The following is a 22,951-nucleotide window of genomic DNA, read 5'->3' as shown; positions in this document are numbered from 1 at the left end:
TGGAATAGACTAACAACCATTGTACTGTTAAATGTTGAATTGATAGAAGATTTTTGATGTTGTAAGACCATATTATCCACTTTCCCCAACTTCTGAGTGATCCTAGCTCTTTTAAAAATCATTTAATACTTCTAGACTTTATGACTACGATTCCGTGTTTTACAAATATGTGTAATTTTTAATTAAATTTTTTTCCACTAAGATGTTAGTTCTAGTTCAGTATAAGGTTTCAGGATATGGTGAAATAAGAATTGTTTCTGATTTGAATTTGAGACTGTATTCATCTGATCTTCTTTGCTTCCTGCCTTCTTCACAGTAGGGCTCAACATTGAGAATTGGTTTGTCAAGACCATCTTTCACAATCTTTTTCAAATCCAACTAGAATAAATCATAGCTAAGGATGAGCACTTAAATAAGTGTATATTTTAAATGATTTTTAAACTAAGGCCCCTTAGTGGACTGGTGGTGAGCATTTGAGTCATTTAATTCATCATGGTGTTTTGAATTGTTAATCTCTACAGGAGTATTATCTTTTGTAGATCCGGAAAGGATGTGTTCTTATTAAGACTAATTCTTTTTAAATTGAGACATCATTTGAGAATTGGAAACACAGAAGTTTTTAGTTTTCCCTAGTATGTGAATAAGTGGTAAAGAGGAGGAAACAGCAAAATAGTCTTCTTTTTTTTAATTAGACATTTCGTATAGCTAAAATCGCTAAATTTTAAAATATACATGCTTGGTTTGGAAATCAAACATTTATTTGTAAAAGAGTCCCAAACTTTAACAAACATCTCTTTGCTTGTAAATAGTACAATGAGGAAGAACTCTTAAGGATGTGTGCTTGCTTGATCTGTTGGGTTGGAAATGTTTATCACCATAATCATCACCATAACTATACCCATATCTGTTTCATTTAGTTTTAGTATAAACTAATGAGAAAGCTATTTCATTTCCTGAATTTTTTTTCCTGGAAATTAAAAAATAAAGTAAATTATTGTTTTAATGCCTGAAATGATACTTTCTAATCGAAGCATGAAGTCATAGCTGGGTTATGAAAAATTTGTCAATTAAAATCATGTTTCAGAAAATGGATAATTTTAGTCTTTTTTGGGAATTTTTCTGACTTTGATTTAAATCCATAAGATAGGAGCCGTCTTTCAGAAAGAGATGAGACTGATCTTCATTGTCAAAATAAAAGTAAGCTGTGTAATTAAATGGACAAAAAACTGGGTTTGGTGTTTTTAATAACTTTTAGAAAATTTAGAAATCTTTTAATTTAGAAAATTATGAATATAAGAGATCTTAGAAATTTCAGTAGACACATAACCATATGGGGATTGCCTGCATAATAGGTAGCAAAATACTTTGGTTATGAATGCAAACTGAAGAGGAACTCCTACCCCCATAAAAATGTGTTATTGACGCTGAACAATCAAAAGCTATCACTGACTTTGTTCAGAATGGCCAACCTCTAGTGGACCACAAAAGAAAACAAACAAGCAAACAAACAAGCAGAACAGCATCACTTTTAGGAAAGAAAATGATACAGAGTAGACATTCAGAAAATGTTGAATGAAAGCTAATGGTTGAGAGAGTGATATTGGTGTCTGATGACTTCTAGAGGCCTGCAAAACCTGGGTGTGCTTTGTGTTACATGGGGACTTTTAGAAGATTAACTCAGATTCAACTGCACATGAGTTACAACTTACCTCTTGGTTGTGCTGTGCTCTTCTTCAGTGTTGATTTCCCTCACCACTCCACGATCAGACCTCTCCTTCTGTCTTCTTTATCTCGGAACTGTCGTCTTTGTCTTTCAACTCTGGAAACCTCAGCTCCTGACATTTACTTGTTTCCTCTCTACCACTCCCCCAAAACACACTCTCACAGTTTTTTAAATGCCACCTAATAACCTAATAACTTTCCTTACTTCCAATTTGTCATTTGTGAAATGTGTCTGTGTGTGTGTGTGTGTGTGTGTGTGTGTGTATGTGTATAAGTTGTACATCTTCCCCCTTACAACAGGCACATATATACAATTCAGAATGTCTCTACAAAATATTTTTTTCCCCCCAGAACTCTTCATGAGTAAATGATGAGCCGTTTGGGGAGCTCAATACTTTCTTAAATAGAGAGCTCTTTTAAGGGCAACCTCTGACACGTATTTTGACTGGACAATGAATGCCTTTCTTAAAAAACATAAAGCTCACACTTCAATAATCCAGATGTGATCAGATAACAGATCTATTTTTATCATTAAAACTACTTTTGTTACCCATATTTACATAATCCTTAACAGTTTACAAAGTCCTTTTATAAAAATACTCTGTGGAGTGGGTATTACCTCCCTTTTGTAAATGAAGAAACTGAGGTTCAGAGTGGTTATCACTTGCAATTTGCCTGTCATATAATTGCTAATTTAGACATTGTACATCTATTTACATGGTCTTAATGTTACCATTTTAGAAAATCCATTACCCATTTGTCATATCAAATATGAGCCTATTGAGTAAAACCACTAGATCCTTTTTTCATACGTATGACTCGTTAGAGCTCTTTCATCCTGTACTTTCCTAATGCATTTGTAAAAATCTGGACGTACAGACCTATTAAATTTTGTGTTTAGATTTGGTGTAGTTAGAGTATACTCTTTGTGTATCACCATCTTACAGGTTTGTCTAATGAAGGAACTATGATTGTAAAGAGATAAATGTTATTGATAACATTATTAATAACATTTGTGTGAAGAATTTGATGATTTTTAATTGAATAGTTGTTTTATTACTGATTCTGCTATCTCTAGAATTTGCTTTCATTTGCATATTTAAATTAACTTTGTAGGTTTTGGTGAGCATGAAAAAAAGCATGGAATCAAAGATAAGGGAAGCAGTATCACAGAAACATTATTTTTAAAAAATTCTATTCAAATTCCAGTTAACATACAATGTAATAATAGTTTCAGGTATACAGTATAGTGATTCAACAATCCATACATACATTTCCATATGTCACCCAGTGCTTATTCCAAGTTCAGTCCCTAATCCCCATCACCTATTTAACAGCCCCCCCTCCCCCCCGCCCCCACGTCTTTTCTGGTAACCGTCATTTTGTTCTCTATAGTTAAGAGTCTGTTTTCTTGATTTGTCTCTCTTTTCTCTTTTTTTCCCTTTGTTCTTTTGTTTCTTAAATTCCACACATGAGTGAAATCATATGGTATTTGTCTTTCTCTGACTAAGTCGCTTAGATTAATATTCTCAAGCTGCATCCATGTCTTTGCAAATGCCAAGGTTTCATCCAGCCATGTCTTTGCAAATGGCAAGATATCATTCTTTTTTTATGGCTGGGTATTATTCCATTGTGTGTGTGTGTGTGTACACGTGTACACAAACACACCACAACTTCTTCATCAATCTGTGGACACTGGGTTGGTTCCACATCTCTCCTATTGTATATAATGCTGCTATAAACATTGAGGTGCATGTGTCCCTTTGAATTAGTATTTTTGTATTCTTGGAGTAAATACCTAGCAGTGCAATCGCTGGATCATAAGGTACTTCTCTTTTTAAATTTCTCAGGAACCTCAATAATGTTTTACTCCATAACAGTGGCTACACCAGTTTGCATTCCCACCAACAGTGCAAAAGGGTTCCCCTTTCTCCACATCCTCGCCAACACCTGTTTTTTCTTGTGTTTTTTATTTTAGCCATTCTGACAAGCGTGAGATGATATCTCATTGTAGTTTTGATTTTTGCATTTCCCTGATGATGAGTCATGTTGAGCATCTTTTCATGTGTCTGTTGGCCATTTGTATGTCTTCTTTGGAAAAATGTCTGTTGATGTTTTCTGCCCATTTTTTAATTGGATTATTTGTTTTGTATGTATTGAGTTTTATAAGTTCCTTATATATTTTAGATACTAACCCTTTATCAGATAGATATGTCATTTGCAAATATCTTCTCTCATTCCTTTTAGATTTTTAGTTTTGTTGATTATTTCCTTCACTAGGCAGAAGCTTTTTATTTTGATGTAGTTCCAATAGTTTATTTTTGCTTTTTTTCTCCTTGCTCAGGAGACATCCCCAGAAAGAAGTTGCTATAGCTGATGTCAAAAAAGCTATTACTGCCTGTGTTCTCTCCTAGGATTTGTATGGTTTTAGGTCTCACAGTCTTTAATCCATTTTGAACTTGTTTTTGTTTTGGTGTAAGAAAGTGGTCCAGTTTCATTCTTTTGCATGTTGCTGTCCAGTTTTCCCAACACCATTTGTTGAAGAGACCATCTTTTTCCCATTGGATATTCTTTCAGTTTTGCCAAAGATTAATTGGCCATATAATTGTGGGTCCATTTCTGGGTTTTCTGTTCTGTTCCACTGGTCCATGTGCCTATTTTTGTGCTAGTACCATACTGTTTTGATTACTACAGCTTTGTATTATAACTTGAAAGTCCAGTATTGTGATGCCTCCAGCTTTGTTTTTTTCAAGATTGCTTTGGCTATTTTAGGTCTTTTGTGGTTTCATAAAAATGTTAGTTTGTTTGTTCTGGCTCTGTGAAAAATGCTGATGGTATTTTGATAGGGATTGCACTGAATGCTTTGGGTGGTATACTTTAACAATATTTGTTCTTCCAGTCCATGAGCATGGAATGTCTTTCCATTTCTTTGTGTCATCTTTATTTTCTTTGGTCAGCATTTTATAGTTTTCAGAGTACAGATCTTTCACCTTTTTGGTTAGGTTTATTCCTAGGTATCTTAACTGGTTTTGATGCAACTGTCAATGGAATAGCATCACAGAAACTTTTAGGCTGACACACAGTAGATTCTGTGAAAAGTCATCTAAACACTGCTGTTTCCCAGTGCTACACTTCACATCTTGTCGCAAAAGATTACCATCAGAAGACTTACCAGCAACTGCTAAATTCAAGATACATAATACTTAGGATATCCTAGAAAGCCCATCCAGAGAATAAATTATTTTGATATGATTGGATCTTTCTGGAAATGCATTTTGGCTCTCATCACTTTATTCCATTTGTTTTATGGAATTGATGTGTCAGTGGGACGGAGATACGGCTGGCTTTAAAGTCTTGAGTTTGGGCAGGCAGTAGAAGAAAGAGAACATGGGACAAAGAAGGAGGACATTTCCAGTGGAAAACAATTGTCAGGATAAGCTGCCTCCACGACTACCTGTTCTGCTTCAAAATTAAAGTTTAACTTCCTGTGTATTTCAGTTGGAAGGGACCTAAGGTTCTAGCCAAAATGCTACATATTATTTTCCATGGAAAATGCCCCAAATGCAAGCTATAGAGGAGCAGTGCTTGTTAAACTGTTGATTTCTAAAGAAATCATCCAGCTCCTAATCTGTTTCAGAATTTTCCCAAGAACTAATTATAAGCATGTAGCTTCTAGAATCTGCCGTCTTCTCCTTTTCAGGCACTTAACAGTGGTCTTGTGATCACATCTGTGAGGATTAATTCCCTGGAATAGAATTCATTTTGCACCTAAAGATTTTAAACTCATTTAAATTGAGTGAATGTGTTTTTGTTTTTTTTTTTTGTTTTTCTACTGTCTTTGCATCTTTACTAACTTACAGTTCTCTTCACGTTGCTTAATCTGTCCTTTCTGGTTTGAGGATTGTGCTCTTTTTGTAAAGAAGATGGAAAAGAAGCAAAATAAGCTGGGACTGCATAGCTCTGCCTTCTCTTGGGCCTTAGCGTTGTGACATCAGGCTGAGCAGTGGCTTTTCCTACTTTTCTCCTGTTCCAAACTTAGCTTTTTCTTGCCTTCAGCATTTTCAACAAGCTTCAGATCATTACATATTCTGATTTTAGTCCTCAAGGATTGTGACACTCTTATATACAGGTAGGTTTTTTACCTCCATCCATCTTTTCTAAGCTTTATTTTCAAATCTAATACCATGTGATTCTCTCAGTGCAACAGCTGGTTCCTTTAGATTTCTCCTCAATTTCTTTCCCTTATTAGAATCATTTATTCTTGCATAATCAGAAAGTCATATTTTGGCATCTTCTGTGGCCTGTGAATCACTGCCTCCTATAACCATGGGACCACCCTGAGCCATCCTTGTTTTTTGTTTTTTGTTTTTTGGTTTTTTTTTAAATACCTTTTTTGGAAAGCTGCCTTCTCCAAAAACCTGGAAGCAAATGTTCAGGGCTGTTCTGTTAGGAAACATTAAATACCTGTTGAGGTCCAAGTTTGGGAACTGTTCACTATATGCAAAGAGGGTTAAATCAAGTCCCCTTTCCTGGAGGAGCTCGTAGTGAATTAGAAGAAAGCCAGTACATAAACAAGTAATTGCAATGTACTGTGGTGATCGCAGAAATAGCCAGGATGCCTGCCATCCAGGAACTCAAGTCTAGTTATTCTCTTTTCTTGTTTCTGTAAATCCTAAAATTACATCACAGACTCTTAGGCTTGTGTTACGTGCACAATAGCCAACTGGTTCTTTGATGGTCAGGAAGTCAGTTTTACTAGGATTATTTTCTTCTAGCAGATTCAGATCTCGGACGTGTTAGGGTAGTTTACACACCCCCATGTCTGTGTAGTTTTGTCATTTGTCTTGGTGAAACCATATTCTGATGATCACTATACCCTCTCCTGGATGATAAGCCCTCTTGATCATTCTTGGGTCTCTTCACTGTGCTTTGTTCTTGGTGCTCAGTTTTGTGTTCACTTGACTGCTTTTCTTTACGCTTCCAATTTTCAGATTTTATAGATTTCTTATACTTGATTTCTGTCCCTCCCCATCCCTTAGCTCTCTTGCTTGTATGTCCTGGTTCACGTTCCATCTAATCCAGGCTGTAATGCTTCCAAGAATGTATTTATCTTTTGCATTAACTTTTAAGTGTATTTTTTTCTCATTCTCTATATAGCTTTCTATATAGACATCTTTCTGTAAGTATTTTTCCGTTTTTTACAAACAGATTCTTTTCCCTTCGATCCTTCCTAAGACAAACATCTGGATTTTTTTTGGTTCTCTTTAAATGATCCGATTCTCCCCTAAAACAGAGTTTCAGAACATTCTAGTAGAGAAAAAGTTACATACACATTGTGTAAAACACATCTACTCGTAGTTCGAAATGCTTCTACTGTATTTTAGATCAGCTGCTCCTGCTACTCTCTGTTCTGTATGAATGCCCAGTCCTCTTCACTAGCAGCTTCTGTTGCCCTGAGCTTTTCGGCTCACCACCGTTTATCCTGCACACAGAATGGCACAATAGTCCATTTTCTTCTTTATGCCCACAGGACTTTGTTCATACCAGAAGAGCATTTATTGTCATCCGAGCAACACTTATTTAATCTTGGTGCATTGGATTTTAAAAAATGCACATGCCAGTGCACACACATCTCAAGCACTGTTGAAAACATGTCATCATAGTGGCTCCTTTCCCCCAGTTTACATGCACAGAAGCCTTTTGGCCCCCCAAACCTAGCTGATTCCTGCTTTCAGAAAGATTTGCATCTATTTGGAGAGTGATTTGATTCATAGCATTCTACAGATAGGAATTAAACAAGCTTTCTAGGGGAAAGTGATTTTTCAGCTCTTCTCAAGTTCGGTCTTTGATTCAGCAGATATCTTGAAGCACATCAGGTTTCTAAGACACTGAGCAACGTGATGAAGCGTGTATAAAATGTGCCCTTACGGGCCCTGCCGTAGACTTGAGAGGTGTGAGTACACGTAAGGGTGAACAGCAGCCACATTGGTGTCACAGCACAGTTTGCTGCCCAGTGAGTGTGATCCAGCCCGCGAGTGCTGTTCTCGAATGGTCTGAGCGGAAGAGAAAAGACTTAAACTTTTGGAAGATTGAGTAAAAATTAATTGAAGAGATCGGGAAAGCATTCTAGACTAGGAGAAAGGCACAAAGTAAAAGCAGAGTCCGGGAAGCCCAGGCCATCTTTAGCTGGCCCTCTCCTGTGTGTGTTATTTCTGCTTCCTTCTATTAGTAGTAATAAATTTTGGTTTTTGTATTATTACTTTTTTCAGGTTCTTCTGCCCTCAAGTTTTTTTCTTTTGAGTTCTTAGAATTTTTTCACTTAATCTCTACCTTCAAATCTATTAAATCCTTTAGTTTTTTGTGCCCCAGAAAATCCACTCTGCAGTACTGGTCTGCCTTGCTTTATAATAAGCATAATCCTAGAAATTTGAGTGGCAGTTCTTTTTGTTTAAGTAGAATAGTATTTTTTCATAAACCTGAAAGAATTTATTCACAAAATAGTCATTTTCCCTGCAAATCTTAGTTAATAAATTGAAATGACTTCTGTGGCTCACCTAAAAAGTACAGCATGCCGATATGATAAAGCTCTCTTTCATGTTCTGGGAGGAGAAATTTTGTAGGCTCTTTAAATTTGGTTTAACACATAGGGCAAGCATAAGTCATTTATATTTGAGTTTCTTAGAGATATGTCGAAGCTGGAGAAAGTTTAGGCTTTCTTAAAATCATGTACTAATGGAGACGCATTCCAAAACTGACGGGAAATAATATACGTAACAGGGTGAGGTGGGAGGGCTATAGAGAGGGGTAGAGTGCCTGAGACGGAGTGACTGTGTGTGTCCTTCTAAAAATGCATGAACAAAAAAATAAATAAATAAATAAATAAATAAATAAATAAATAAAAATGCATGAACATTTGAGAATCCAACTGGCAAGGAGTAACCACAGTGGGAACTGGATTTCAAATGTACAATCGCTTGTACCAAGAAAACTTTGTTTCACTAAGTAACCTAGCCACTGGAGGGAGCCTTTGACTTTAAACTATAGCGGACAGCAGTAAAAGAAAGGAAGATAAAAGCTTTTAGGAAAACAAGATCAGGTTGCCAGTTGAGGCTTTGAGGAGTAACCAAAAGCTTTAAATAAAGCTGAAAAACTGAAGAGCAAAATAAACTGATGGGCATATCTGGGACTCTCAATGACTATTGCCCAGTTGGGGTGGGTTTGACCACTGATAGAAATTTAACTTGAAATTCAAGAGGTCTCTCGCCCTAGGGGTTGCAGGTAAGAATGGAGTAGCCTAAGGCCAAATATGCGGAGAGGCAGGCCTCCAAGAGGAGACAGAAAATCCTGACCTGGTGGTCCAGATTGTAGTAGAGGAAACAAATACTTGGGATGGCCTTTTGTTTTCAGGTTCCCTTGTGTGTTTTATCTCCTCATGTTGTCATTAGACACAGATCTTCTGTCTTCATGCTTAGCAGCAGGTACTGGTTTTCAAATGCAATCTTACATGGCACCCTAATATGTGAGATAGATAAAAGCAAGATGGGGAGATGGGGGGAGGACAGGTCGTCCTGGTCCTGGTCCCCTGTCCCCTCGACTTTCTCCACAGGGGCTCCTGAGATGGTTTTGCAGGCCGAAACCAATTTGGAAACCAGTCTTCGGGGTGAAGATTTTATGCAAACTTGAAAAACTCATTAGCTTGCCACCAGTGACAACTTACAAAGAGCAGATTTGCCCACAGTTTTGCTATCTGTAGCAAAGTTTTCAATTCATAATGATGAACACATTGCAGTGAAACTGAGGAACAGAAAGGAAAGAAACCCACTCAGCCACTATAATGCTGGGTGTTCTTGCCTAAGCTGTTAATCTTTTCCTGCTTTATGATTTTCTGTGAAAGATCTGATGTCAGAATACAGCTTAGTTTTATTTCATAATATGCTCGACCCTCAAATAACACAGGGGTTAGAGGCACTGACCGCCCCCGTGCAGTTGAAAATCTGTGTATAACTTCAGACTCCCCCTCCCCAGACTCAGCTATTAATAGCCTCCTGTTGACCAGAAGCTTTACCAATAACACAGTCGATTAACACATATCTTGTTTGTTATATGTATTATCTATTGCTTTCTTACAGTAAAGCAAGCTAGAGAAAATAAAATGTTATTAAGGAAATCCTAAGGAAGAGAAAATATATTTAATAGTGCTCTACTGAAAAAAAGTCCACATGTAAGTGAAACCGTGTGGGGTCAGGGTCAACCATGTAGCCATTGCTTATAAAACATGTCTCTTCTGTACATCCTAGTTAATGGTTGGACTAGTCTGGAGTTATGTAAAAATACCAAAGATGCTTTCGACCTGTTGTGGATGTTTCAGGCTCGGGGTGTCTATGTAGTAACAAAAACAGCTCCACGCGTGCATGACTGCCCTTGTTCTTTCCCCCTAGACATTTCCATAAGTGTGCCTCACTGGCCTCTCTTTTTACTGAACTTGAGAGCATTTAATGGTCACGTACAACCCTGTGACATTTCTTCTGTTGCTCTTCCGGTGATGTTGAACTTTTCCCGTATTTGCATTGTCTCACTGTCTAGACTTTAAACTCCTTGAGAACAAGAGACAAGAGTTTTAAGTTGTTTGTTCTCCTTGCATACCGTACGCCGTCAGTAAATAGTTGCTTTGACTTCCGTCTTGGCAGTCTTAACACATACATGTTATAATCTTTGTTGTTGCCCCAAACTGGATTTGTCAACTTGCTTCGTGTGCTGTGATCAACTTGTTAGGGACTGGGTGTTAGGTAATCAGCAAGCTGGCTGAATTTTAAACATAATTTCTTCTTTCTGGTGTTCTGATCCACGGAAACAGTATACTGATACTCCTCACATCATGGCATATGAGAATGTAGTATGTGGCATCTTGAAGGTACTTTAAATTGTGTGTCTTTGAGTTCTATACTGAAAAATAAAACTACTGCAAACAATTTGAACTGCTTTCCTGCCCTCAAATTATTTAGTCCTGTAAATAGTGTTTTGTTGTACGTATTTGAAAATTATAATTAGTTTTTTTAATATTATAAAACATTTAAATGTTGTCAGCCATCCTTTAAAAATGTACGATTCTTCCCGGAGTAAATACTACAACTAATTAAATACAAGTCAGATAGTATCATTTCTAATATAAAATATGTTCACTAACTTGATTTTCATTGTACTTTCCTTGTGGAAAGTTTAAGGTACTTTCCTGTATCTCGACCTTGCAGTGTTTTGGTGAGAAGGCTTATCAGCTCAGTCGACTGACTACACAGTCCCTCTGTGGAGATGCTGGGTGTTATCCCTACGTTCTCGGAGGAGACTGTTTGCACAGAGCCAGTTTCTGGCAAGTGAGGAGTCCTCTGCCTTGTCTTTTTGGAAAGTTTACTGTCTATTCAGTATTGAGTACTAATAAAAAATAGTTGTTAGGCAAGTAATAGATGGGCTTCAGATTGCTTTCCCTTCTCTCATTTTGTCCCTACAAGAAACTAGGGCAGATATTATTCCTACTTATGAAATAGAGTCCTGGGATATTAAGATACTTATATGCCCAAGGTTGTATTAATTACCATGTAGAGCTGATAAATACAATCAGTCCATCTGCAGTCTTCAGCCCAGTATTGTTTTCCATTAGATCTACTGAGTTGTACATACTAAATTGCACCCCAGTGTGAAGTCCTGTATCAATAAACAGAAATGAAGTTGCATCAAGTTGAGTCCACTGGTCAAAGTTCTGGTACTATTTTAAAGGGAAACATGTATTGAGTGGGATTTTTTCAGAGCCCTAGAAACTAAGGAACCAACTTCCTTTGTGTCATTGGTTCTCAACCAGGGACCATTTTGTTCCCCTAGGAGTCATTTGGCAATATTTGGAGATACTTTTGGTTGGCAGAACTGGGATGTATGGGCTCCTAGCATCTGGTGGGTAGAGGCCAGAGATGTTGCTATACATCCTGTAATGCATAGAACGACCCCGCTTAACAATTATGTAGTCCAAAATGTCTGTGGTGTTGAGGTGAATAACCCCTGCTATTGTATATTGCAAAGAATGGATTACCAGAGGCCCTTGTTGCCAGAACCAATTGGAGTCCAAGGCAGGGAGGGAGCAGGTTGGGGAAGGAGGTGATTTCAAGTATGGCTGGACTGAGAGAGCTATTTTGATGAAGTTAGGCTTTAGTTAATTTCCCGTCCCTTGCCTGTTCTTTATGCCAACACTTGGCATAGCAACAGGGGAGAAAGCTGAAGAATATTTCTCTTCTAAGCTACTTGGGAGTCAGTGGTCCCATTCCAAGAGCTAAAGATGTCAGTCCGCTTCCCTGTGACTTCACTGTGAACCAGTCGTGCATGCTGTCCAGGTCCTGAGATGCCTAGATACATGACTTTGTTTTTTGGCAAGATTGTAAGAATTATAAACTAGCTTATTTATTTCTCATGGTATCTTATAATCATAGTTCACCTGGGATGATATGAGTTTCTCACTGTTTCTATATCATGTGGCAAATGTGAGTTTCTTTGGCCAACAGAGAGTTGACCCTTAAACATGTTACTTGGGGTTAGGGGCACCAACCCCCTGCATGGTTAAAAATCCACGTGTAACTTTTGACTCCCCAAAACTTTACTAATAGCCTGCTGTTTACCAGGATGCTTTACCAATAACATAAACAGACAACACATATTTTGTATGTTATATGTATTATATACCGTATTCTTATAATAAACTAAGCTAAAGAAAACGTTATTAAGAAAATCCTAAGGAAAAGAAAAATACATTTATAGGACTGTACTGTATTTATCCGAAAAAAGAATTGCGTGTAAGTGGACCCATGCAGCTCAAATCTGTGTTGTTCAAGGGTCCGCTGTACTCTTGCCTGATTTCATTAGTCTAAAATCAGGGAAACATGTTTTTTAAAGTAGACTTTATTTTTTGGAGCATTTTAAGTTTACAGCAAAACTGAATGGAAAATGCAAAGTTCCTGTGGGTCCCCTGCCCGTGAACAAATGTCTTTTGACTGGATTGCAATACTAATTTTCAAATAAACTTTATATAAATGCAGATATTATTCTGTTAATGCCAAGTTAGGGGTTCCTTGGTTCCACTTCTCACTAAATCTAAAGCAAAAGTAAGGAGAAAATTGGTATTAACTGAGTCATGGGTATTTTCTTTTTCTCTATTCAGTGGGAAAGAGGGTCTCAAATCATCTCTACAGTCTTCTTAATTGACTTTAGCTACCTAGGTCAAGAGCATTAGTCTTCCTCGGAATTTTTCCATGTGGTTATACATCATCTTTTTATATCAGGGGGATTTTATTTCCCTCCTAGGAAGCTTTCCTTGTTTAGAGTTCCGTTTCTGGTTAATTGAAAACCATTTTCAGTTATTCCGTCTGACGATTTGATCACTTTAAAGGTTAGAATGTGCCATAGTCAGCAAACCTTCCTGTACTGGAGAGCATTTTAGAACTTTGTTGCTTTGTTACTGTGAATTGCCTCATGCAGTTGGGAGTCAGGGTGAAAATGACTATTGCATTGTTGATTAGAAATCCCTCCCACCCCCAGCCTAGCTGCAAAGTCTACTCTGTTTATTCAGCCAAAATATTTCTCTATCCTGCTACTCATGGCCAGTGGATATACTATATCCACTTATTGCTGTGTTTTCGATTGTGCCTTTTTTAAGTCATGGGTCTTATAGATCCATTAAAAAAGGCAATTAATAGTCTATACGGTGTAGATCAAGAGAGAGAGAGAGAGAGCTTGGTGTTATTAAGAAAAAACAACTCGGGGTCTGGGTTCAAGTCTTTATTAGTTATGTGACGTTGAGCAAATTATTCTGGAGTGTGTTCATCTGTTAAATGGAGATTATTGTCCCCGTTCCGCCTACCTCACAACACGAGGGCCAAACGAAACAATAAATAAGTGTGAGAGAGCCTTGTAAATTGTACAGCTCGGTGCACGTGTAAAGATGCAAACAGGAGGCGCCTTAGGAAACTGCCTTGATTGTGAAATGAAAGTAGGTTTGAAGAATTTCTTTTCCCTTGTCTTGACTTGTCTGAATGGCATAAATTGCCTTTTCTTCATCTTAGTAATTCAGGGATGACTTTTGTTGGGTTTGGTTGTAGTTTGTTTTTTTTTTTCTTTGTATGAATAAGGCCAGTAGGGTTAAATGCTTCACTTGCTGAAACATGATACATAGAACAGTAAATTGGTGCAAAGCAAAAGTATAAAAAGACAATTCTACATTCACCAAATAGCACAGACCACCTGCTAGAATCTCATCATCATCAGTGGAGATTGCTTACCAATTCTCTGCTCTTCTCAAAAACCTCAGTTGGTGGTTTGACCTACATTCCTGTTTTCAATTAAACCATTACCCTACCACCTACACTTCACCCATTCCCCTCCAACCGATGAGTTACCGTATGTGGATTCTGGATGGTCGTAGATCAAGTTTAGTTACGACTTATCAAAAGCCTTTTTACATTGATGTGTCTTGTCAAGGATGACACTATTCATAAGTAGAACCAGAGAACTGACTGTAGGACTCCAGGACTTGAGTTTTAAATGATCGGTAGAGCTGTTGGAATAGGGCAGGCAGGCTGTGCTGGAAATTATCCCATCTGAAAGGTAGCTTAGCCCCTGCCTACTCGGCCTTTATGACTAATGGAAAAATGCTCTTTTCAAATTCAAAAGCCTATTCATTACTGCCTTTCTCCTCTGAAATGCATTACCAGTTTTATCATCAGGAAGAACTTAATTATTTTTCCTTTTCTATTGGCTTATGTTTATTCTTCATAAAAATGACTTTTCTTCCACTTAACGGGCTCAGAAATAAGCTCCTATATTGAACTTTGCAGGCTTGATAGCATAAATCAGCTCAGCTGGCCAAATGCCTCACTACCTGAAACTTCATAAAGTGGCTGAAACTAAATTGTGCTCTGGAGCATTGAGTCTTTAAACCGGCTTAGTGATTTACAAACGCAAAATGGTGAAGAGCCTCTAAGAAGGACAAGACGCTCCCTCTCCTGATCCTTGAGCAAGTTCTTCCTCACTTATTTCAGGGGCTCTGAGCTCACGAGAGAAATCCTAACCCAAGTTTATCTTGCTAGGAAAATCCATCTTAAATGCTCAGTAAAGAAAGAATAATTCTTCTCCCGCTTAACCACGAAAGAACAACATCTGTTTCTAACGTCAGCTTTTTATTTTTTTTTTTTTTTATCTTTCATTTTTTTGTTGGTAAATCTCCCAGACAACAGCAGTTCTGTAGAGAGTTTAAATATGAAGGAATGGCAGGACGGGCTAAGGGCACTTCTACCCAACATTAACATCAACTTTGGTGGACTGCCCAATTCTTCCTCCCCCTCCAACGCCAACCACACTGCACCAACGTCCAACCCCGCCACCACCGACAGCCTGAGTTGGGACAGCCCTGGCAGCTGGACAGACCCAGCCATCATCACAGGTAACTTTCTCGCTCCTTCGGCTCCACTGACTGTCATCCATTTGGTTTTTAGCACAGATTAAACGCAGACAGAGGTCTCTTCAACGTCGGCTTCTTTCCACAAAGCCACACGCGTGGGGTGGCCTGTGTCGTTCTCTGGGGTCCTGCAGTCTCGGTTAGCTGTGTTGGCCTCGTTGTATCAGAAGGCATTTGGTGCCTCGGTTGCTTCTCTGGGTGTAAGTGGTGCTAACGTCTGGCAGCACGTACGCATGTTTCAAGTCTCAAAGAACAGAAGTGTCTGACTTACCCTTTGAAAGGAACATACTCCACTTTTGAAAATAAAGCTCTCTATTATAAGGCTATCTTGTTTACGTACCCCTGTTAGAGAAGGCGAAGCGCGATTGGGAGATGATGGCATACAATTCTGGGGGCTACTTTCCGCAGCTCTGCCTCTGTGACAGTGGGGGACGATGTCTATGCCGCTGAAGAAGAGGCATGGGTTTCTCTAGCAATGAATCATGGTCCTTGTGGGCGGAGGATTCAAAAGACCATAAGATTAAAAAGGTCTCCTCCGGAAGGAGTTTAAGATTTGTAAGTTTTGTTTCTTTTTGGATGAACTAATCACCTGAGACATTTTTTGTTTGTTTGTTTGTTTGTTCGATGGGTTTCTTACTCCTGTTTCACAAACTCACCATTTCCCCCCTTGTTTTTCTGTTCTCTCCTTAGGTATTCCAGCAACTTCAGGAAACAGTTTAGACTCTCTTCAAGATGACAATCCTCCACACTGGCTAAAATCCCTTCAGGCCCTCACAGAGATGGACGGCCCCAGTGCTGCTCCGTCGCAGACCCACCACAGCGCCCCCTTCAGCACACAGATCCCTCTGCACAGAGCCAGTTGGAACCCCTACCCTCCTCCTTCAAACCCTTCCAGCTTCCACTCCCCACCCCCAGGCTTTCAGACAGCCTTCAGACCCCCCAGCAAAACCCCCACAGATTTACTACAGAGTTCAACACTGGACCGCCATTAGGGAAAGAGGAGAAACCATTAGAAAACGCAGGATTTGTCCCGCCCTGTTTTCTCCCTCTCGGCCCACACCCACAGCTCCCTTCTCATTCTTACGTTCTGAAGAATCCAGTTCCCGATCAACTTTTTTTTTTCTCCTCACCCCCAGATGCAATGCGATCACAGGGTCATTACCATCTCTTTTTTTTTAATTGTAAAAGTTTCTGTTGATCCAGCATTTGAGTGACACTGTTGAATGTTTCCTAAAAATGCCTTTTTAAGGAGGGACAAAAAAAAAAAAAAGAAATCAAAGGGCAGTCTCAATACTTAGAAAATTACTGTTTGTCTGTTGCGCATAATAATGACATAATCTGCTTAGCAGAAAATGACGATTAATCTTTAGGAAAGGTCAAGTAAATGCATTATCAACTGCAAAAGTTTTGAAAACCAGGTTAATTGAAATGAGATTGCTAAGTGCATGGGGGAAAGCAGTGGTCCTGACATCCATCTTGTATTCAGCTTATCACTATTGCAGGGAAAATGCTTTTAATTTAATTTAATTTTTAATTCTTCCGGCAAGTTGATGGAGAGGACTTGATTGTGTCGTTAAGCAAAAGAATTTATTGGAAGTTGATGGAAAGACAAATTGATCTGTAGCAGTAACTGGCCTATTGCTAAAGAGTTGATAAGGAGGGGAGAAGTGATTTTTTTTTTTTAAAGGAGAAAAAAATTTTTGGCTTTAGATTTAAAGTAAATTCAAATGTTTTAAAGAAAAAAAGTATTCACAGATTTAATACCTATGCATAACATAAGAGCTGAAATATAAGTGATTTCTTCGGTCTTTCTCCTCTGTCAGAATCTTTTTTTCTTTTCCCTTAAAATTCGCCTGACTGGGGCACTCTGAGATAGCACTGCTCTGGGGCCATCTGATCACCATCAGGAGCAAATCTCTGACCTCCTTGCCTGCAGCTTTTACTTAACCCTGTAGTTTCTGGACGTTTGTGCAGTATTGAAAAGACAGGAGAAAAGAAAACAGAAACCTGGTTATAACCTGACGCTAAAACTAAAAACAAGGAAATGTACCTCTTTCTTCAGAATTAAAACTAAAATCTTAAATAAAACAGAAAACTTGATGATGACCCTTGGGTTGTTCTTGTTTTTGTTTTTCCATTTTCTTATACGTGAGCTTGAGACATTTTGCAATAGCAGTCGTCAGATGTTTTCGTTGCTCTCCCGTCGTCAATAATAGGAAAAATGGTACAGAAGAAGAGATTAGAAAAAGAATTCATCTTACCGTCGGTCTTTGCCATCTTTGAACATCAGCCCGTCTTGTCCTCAAGACTTCCTCTCCCGGTGGCTTTCGGTAGAAGATAACTTCCCTGTGCTATTGTACTATGCAGGCCAGACCTCACCCGAGAAGACTCGTGAGCCAGGCAGGAGCAGATGGGCTGATGATGTGCCGAGACGGTGGTTGGCTTGAGAGGCCTGGAGGGAGGAAGAGCCATTGTGCTGTGCAAGTAGCAGTTCCTTGTGTGAGCGCCATGATAGGAAAGAGATTGGGAGAACGCTGATGTAGACATCCCACAGACACCTCTTCTGTGACCAACCCATTCCAGGGAATACCCAACGATGGGGAGAGGGTCACATCTCTGACTAGCAGAGGGTGGGGGACAGAATGAAATGTTCCCTCCCAGGTTCTTAAGAATCTACGTGGTTTGCATTTCCTGGCTTGGACTACATTGACAAGTCCAAAGATGGAGTTTGGGGATTTTCAGCACATGATTCATTAACGGAATCTTTGTCAAATGAATTAAGTAGGTCTTGTAAGTCATGCATTTCACATTGATTTCTTTTTCTTGCCTATACTTTGTACTTCAATTTGCTACCAAAAACCTAAATAAATAAATAAATAAATACGTAAATAAGCAAAAAACACACACACACACACACACAAAAACAATTTCCACACAGTTTTTGAAAAATGAACAGGATAATTTCAAGCGTCACCACAAAAACAGATGTGGACCAGATGAGTAGTAAATTTTTTTTTTTTTTTTTTTTCTTGAATCAAGATGTTACTCTGTTAGAGGACTAGAAACTGCAGACTCTCTATGTCCTGTGAACCTTGCTTCGGTCTCCTGAGTGATAGACCAACACACGGATACTATTCAGGTAGCAGTGAATTGTGATCAAGGCTTTTGGGGGAGGAGGGCTTGGATATTCCTATTCCTGAGAGAGGGGTATATCAATACAAACGTTGCTTTTTCTGTAAAAGAAGAGACATTCTACCTTGCAATCTGTGCTGTGATTGATTGTATGTATGTTCAATGTATAGTCTTATACGTGAGACTATAAAACTTATTTAAAGAGTAATAAATAAAAGCCTGTGTGCCTCCCACCCAAGTCAAACGTAAAACCAGCAGTATCTTGAGGACTCCTCTGGCCCTCTCCAGTTATGCTTCCTTATCTTTTTTCACCATCCACAAGTAACTATTCTGTTGATTTTTGTGTTAATCTTTATTTTCTTTGGAGTCTTGCCACTGACGTGTGTATCCCTGAAGAATACATTGTTTGGGTTTTAAGAGCTGAGTAGTAAACCAAAATCTAGCTAGCTGTGTAAGGATAGGGCAGTACGGTCACTATTACATCAAGGCTTTAAGGAGAATAGATAAACTAAACATTCTCTGGGTCATAGTCTGGCTTTAGCTTCTCTGATAACTTATAAAAGCCAGTTCTGGGGAAGACTGTGCAAGTTCACAAATGAATCCTGGAAAACAGGGTCCACTGCGGGCAAGGTGTCCGGCAGGGCTGTTTGGGGACTCCAGTCCTGGATGCCTGGCAGAGACGTGGTCTGGAGAAGTAGTCTGCTGTCTCTTTTCTGTGTCTAAGCTCACCATGGCTTCCCTCCAGTCCTCTGAAGGAGCCAAAGTGTAACCCATGGGATGGGGTGTTTAACATAGGCTGATCAATTCACCCTCCAGGGCATGGTGGAGAGAGCAGAAATTTTATTAGGTTTGGTCAAAATCAGATAAGTACGAAAAAGAACCTGAACCAAACTGACTTAGGCAGTCTTTTGGTATAAGAGCAGTGGGAGTCTTGGTGTCACCAACCCTCAGGATGTCTCTCCTGGGTCAGATCTGGTGCACAGCTGCCGTTCCTGGCATTTCCTTTCACCGCTCTGCTCTCCTTTCGTGCGTGTTTCCCCACCCCATATTCCTCCTATATGTTATATCCTAGTTTTGTGGGGTTTTTTTTTAATTCTCCAATTTTGTTGGAGTGACATTCTCCACTAACTTCTTGAGAAAGGTGTGTGGGAGATAAACGGTAGTAATTTGCGTACCTGGAAGGGAAATACTCTCAGTTGATAGTTTGATGGATATAGGATTCTAAATTATGATATTTTTTCTTTTAGAAATTTTTTTTTAATGTTAGAGAGAGAGAGCTCAAGCAGGCGAGGGGCAGAGAGAGAGGGAGACACAGAATCTGAAGCAGGCTCCGGGCTCTGAGCTGTCAGCACAGAGCCCAATGTGGGGCTTGAACCCCATAAGCTGTGAGATCATGACCTGCATTGAAATCGGATGCTTAACCAACTGAACTACACAGGCACCCGTGGAATTTTAAAGGCATTAGTCTACTGTCTTGTTTCCAGTATTGCATATTGATCCTTTATGTGTAATCTTTTTTTGTCCCTCTGTGGGAACTTAAAAAACTAGTGTTCTGGAATTTCTCAATGATGTTCCTTTGTATGACTCAATTTTAATTCATTGTATTGCACACAATTGGGTACACGGTAGATTTTTAAGACCTGGTGACTCCTGTCCTTCAGTTCTGGGAAATTTTCTTGACTTATTTCACTAGCAAGTTTCTTGCTATTATTTTCTCTGTTCTCCCCTTTTAGAAATCCTGTCTTTCAAATATCAGGCCTTCTGGATTTTACTTTTGCTTTTCTTTTTTCCAATTTTCCATCTGTGTCTTTGCTCTTCTTTCTAGGAAGTTTTATTTTAGTGTTATTGTTTCTATTTGTAGTTTTATTCTCCTTGGGTTGTTTCTGTTTCTCTAAGTTGGTTTTATCTGTTTGCTTTGATCTCTTTCATATTAAAGACTTCTCAGATCCTTGATCACCCGCTTGTGAATAAGACCATAAAAAGCTGATAGAAAGGTTTGGAAGGATGAAGCTTTGCTAGCTTTGAACTTCACTATTGGAAGATGTAGATGGGCTCTGTGTTGGGGAACCCCTTGTGTCAATGTCTTTAGGCCTTTTCTTTGGGGCTGGTCTGTTCTGTAGAGAAGAATTGTAAGATGGCTGGCTTACAGGGTAAGGGTCTGACTGCCAGAACTATACTGGTAGTCTCTGTATTCGTTATGCATCTATTTACTTAATCCCTGTCTTGAGGTCTTTCCTTTCTGGGGATTAAGTCTGCAGACATCTGCCCACTTAGGAGACATGTGGTTGCACCATGGTGTTGAGTGGGGAATGAAAGTAGGGAACTAACTTCTTACCATAGTCTTCTCAGTAGTCTTTATTTAAAAAAAAAAAAAAATTAATGTTTATTTTTGAGAGAGAGCGTGAGCGAGGGAGAGGCAGCGAGAGAGGGAGACACAAAATCCAAAGAAGGCTCCAGACTCCGGGCTGTCAGCACAGAGCCCGCATGGGGCTGGAACCCACGAACTGTGAGATCGTGACCTGAGCCGAAGTTGGATGCTTAACTGACTGAGCCACCCAGGCGCCCCTCAGTAGCCTTTATTTTGTCTGCACCCAGCACATTTTATCCTTGGTTCCAGGGGTACCTGGCACTGTCGGCTTCTGTGTTCTTGAAGATTCTGTGGCGGAAAGTGGTTGGGATCTCAGCTTTCCCCACTGCTGGCTTGAGCTTTGTCAAAGCAGCTGAGTTCACTCAACCGTCTACTTTGTAGGTTGTCCGTTTTGTTCTGTTGTCTCCTCTCCTGTTCTCATATTTTTTTCTGTATTCTAATTTCAGTAGACCTTTAGGAAGAAATGAAGTTAAATATGTAGGTTTAATCTACATATTCACCTGCCCACACACTTGTTTTGTTTACCTTCAAGTGGTTTCTCTCTTTTAAACATCCTTTTTCCAGTGAAGCTCTTTTGGTTTATAGTCAGTAGTTTACTTTCCAAAAGTTCATCATACAGGGGATTACTGAGATGGTTAAAATTTTAGTCTGAATGTCAAAAGGCAAGTTTTACCGCAGCTTGAGGGGGACAGTGTTGCAAGTCATGGATGTAGGTCATTTTCTGGGCGACAGTGAATGAGGATGATTCTACAAATTGCAGCGGAGAAACGGATACCCTATCCTTAACTGTACACGAATTGTACTTTGTGAGTAGGTAATACATGTCAACAATGTCTTTCCACAAGGATTTTATCCTTTAGAGGGTGAAAATCATTATTCAATTGGGGGTAACCCAAATAAGTTGGGAAAGAACATTAATATTGGCTCAGATGTGAAGGGCACAACTGATAAGGAAGAATTGGCCAATTCCCATTTGATCCGTCCCTGCGGGAAACTGAGCATAGTAGGCCGATGTGTGTAAGTAGAGTGGCACCTCCTTCCACAGCATCCCTTCATAATCGCAGGAAGTAGGTGTACAAGAGCAATAGAAACTAGGCTAAATAGAATTTGTGTGGGGGGAGCTGGGTGATTTAAAAACTCTAAGGCTTATAAATGAGAGCATTTAAAGAGAAATAATGATCTGCAGCCTTCTTACTTTCGCCTTCACTATTTGTAAGACTAAAATACTGTGATTAAAATGCCATGCCTATTACATACAATCTAGAAGATTTTTTTAAATTTTGTTCCAGGAGCATGAATTCCTCAGCTTTTATCAGTCTCTATAATATGCAAAAAGCAGATAAATAAGCCCAAAGAAGTTGGGTTTTTGTCCTGGGTCACAGATTTAATAGCAGAGCTAGGACTAGTTATCACCCATTCTCAATCACATTTATCCATGACGTGGGTCATACTCCTTCTCTGTCTCAAAAGTTTCAAGTGCTTTGCCAAATTTCTTGCTTATATTTATAGAATTACTGCGATAAGGGTGAGATTATCTGTTTCTCCTTCATTTTAGCTACGTAGTGGTGGGAGAAAAAGGTTTGAAGAGATACCCTTTGTCCCAAATCAGAGGGTGAGCCAAAGGTTGGTTGGGAAACCAACCCTCAGGGACTTCTTGACTGTTTTGTGCTTATACTGAGTTTTATTTACAATAAATTAGACTACCAAGTTAACCAGTATCTTCTGGATCTTTCTACAGATAAGGAACAAGGACAAAGTTATTGTCTTCAGGTGTTTGAAGGACAGTTACTTAGGAAGGAAATAGGATGCAGATGCAAGTGGAAGGAAAACGTGAAAAGGAGAGCTGGGTTTAATTTAGCCTAACAACTTTTTTCAAACATATACGGTGGGCCAGGCATAATGCCAGGTCCTTCAGGACGTACAAAGATAAAATGATCTCTACTCTCATAATCTGGAAAAGTGTGGATAGTCAACTCTAAAACAAGACTGAATGTGAGTGTCAGAGGTACAAAATGTCAAAGTGGCTCAAACTGTTGAGAGCTGTAGGGGCGCCTGGGTGGCGCAGTCGGTTAAGCGTCCGACTTCAGCCAGGTCACGATCTCACGGTCCGTGAGTTCGAGCCCCGCGTCAGGCTCTGGGCTGACGGCTCGGAGCCTGGAGCCTGTTTCCGATTCTGTGTCTCCCTCTCTCTGCCCCTCCCCCGTTCATGCTCTGTCTCTCTCTGTCTCAAAAATAAATAAAAA

At 39.2% G+C, this 22,951-nt stretch overlaps 1 protein-coding gene and 1 long non-coding RNA gene across 7 annotated transcripts in view; one reads left to right on the top strand and one right to left on the bottom strand.

Moving 5' to 3' along the window:
* CNOT4 (CCR4-NOT transcription complex subunit 4) overlaps nt 1-17,314 on the top strand; it is a 146,332-nt gene extending 129,018 nt beyond the window's left edge. For 4 of the 6 annotated variants that reach the window (XM_049641902.1, XM_049641899.1, XM_049641903.1 and 1 more), the window contains 2 exons: nt 14,981-15,193; nt 15,899-17,314. In XM_049641902.1, coding sequence (XP_049497859.1) covers nt 14,981-15,193; nt 15,899-16,200 — 515 coding nt within the window. In that variant the 3' untranslated portion in view covers nt 16,201-17,314. The remainder of the gene's footprint in view (nt 1-14,980; nt 15,194-15,898) is intronic. The other 2 variants (XM_049641905.1, XM_049641904.1) reach the window with 1 other exon arrangement.
* Nucleotides 16,369-17,684, bottom strand: LOC125930172 (uncharacterized). Its single transcript, XR_007460098.1, has 2 exons — nt 17,470-17,684; nt 16,369-16,448 (listed from the first exon to the last, which is right to left on the bottom strand). It is a non-coding gene; the product is annotated as an uncharacterized LOC125930172 (long non-coding RNA).
* Between the last annotated feature and the right edge of the window lie 5,267 nt (nt 17,685-22,951).

Source organism: Panthera uncia, chromosome A2, assembly GCF_023721935.1.
Source record: "Panthera uncia isolate 11264 chromosome A2, Puncia_PCG_1.0, whole genome shotgun sequence".
In the NCBI taxonomy this organism is placed as follows: Eukaryota; Metazoa; Chordata; class Mammalia; order Carnivora; family Felidae; genus Panthera; species Panthera uncia.
This window is presented reverse-complemented; position numbering and strand designations above follow the sequence as displayed.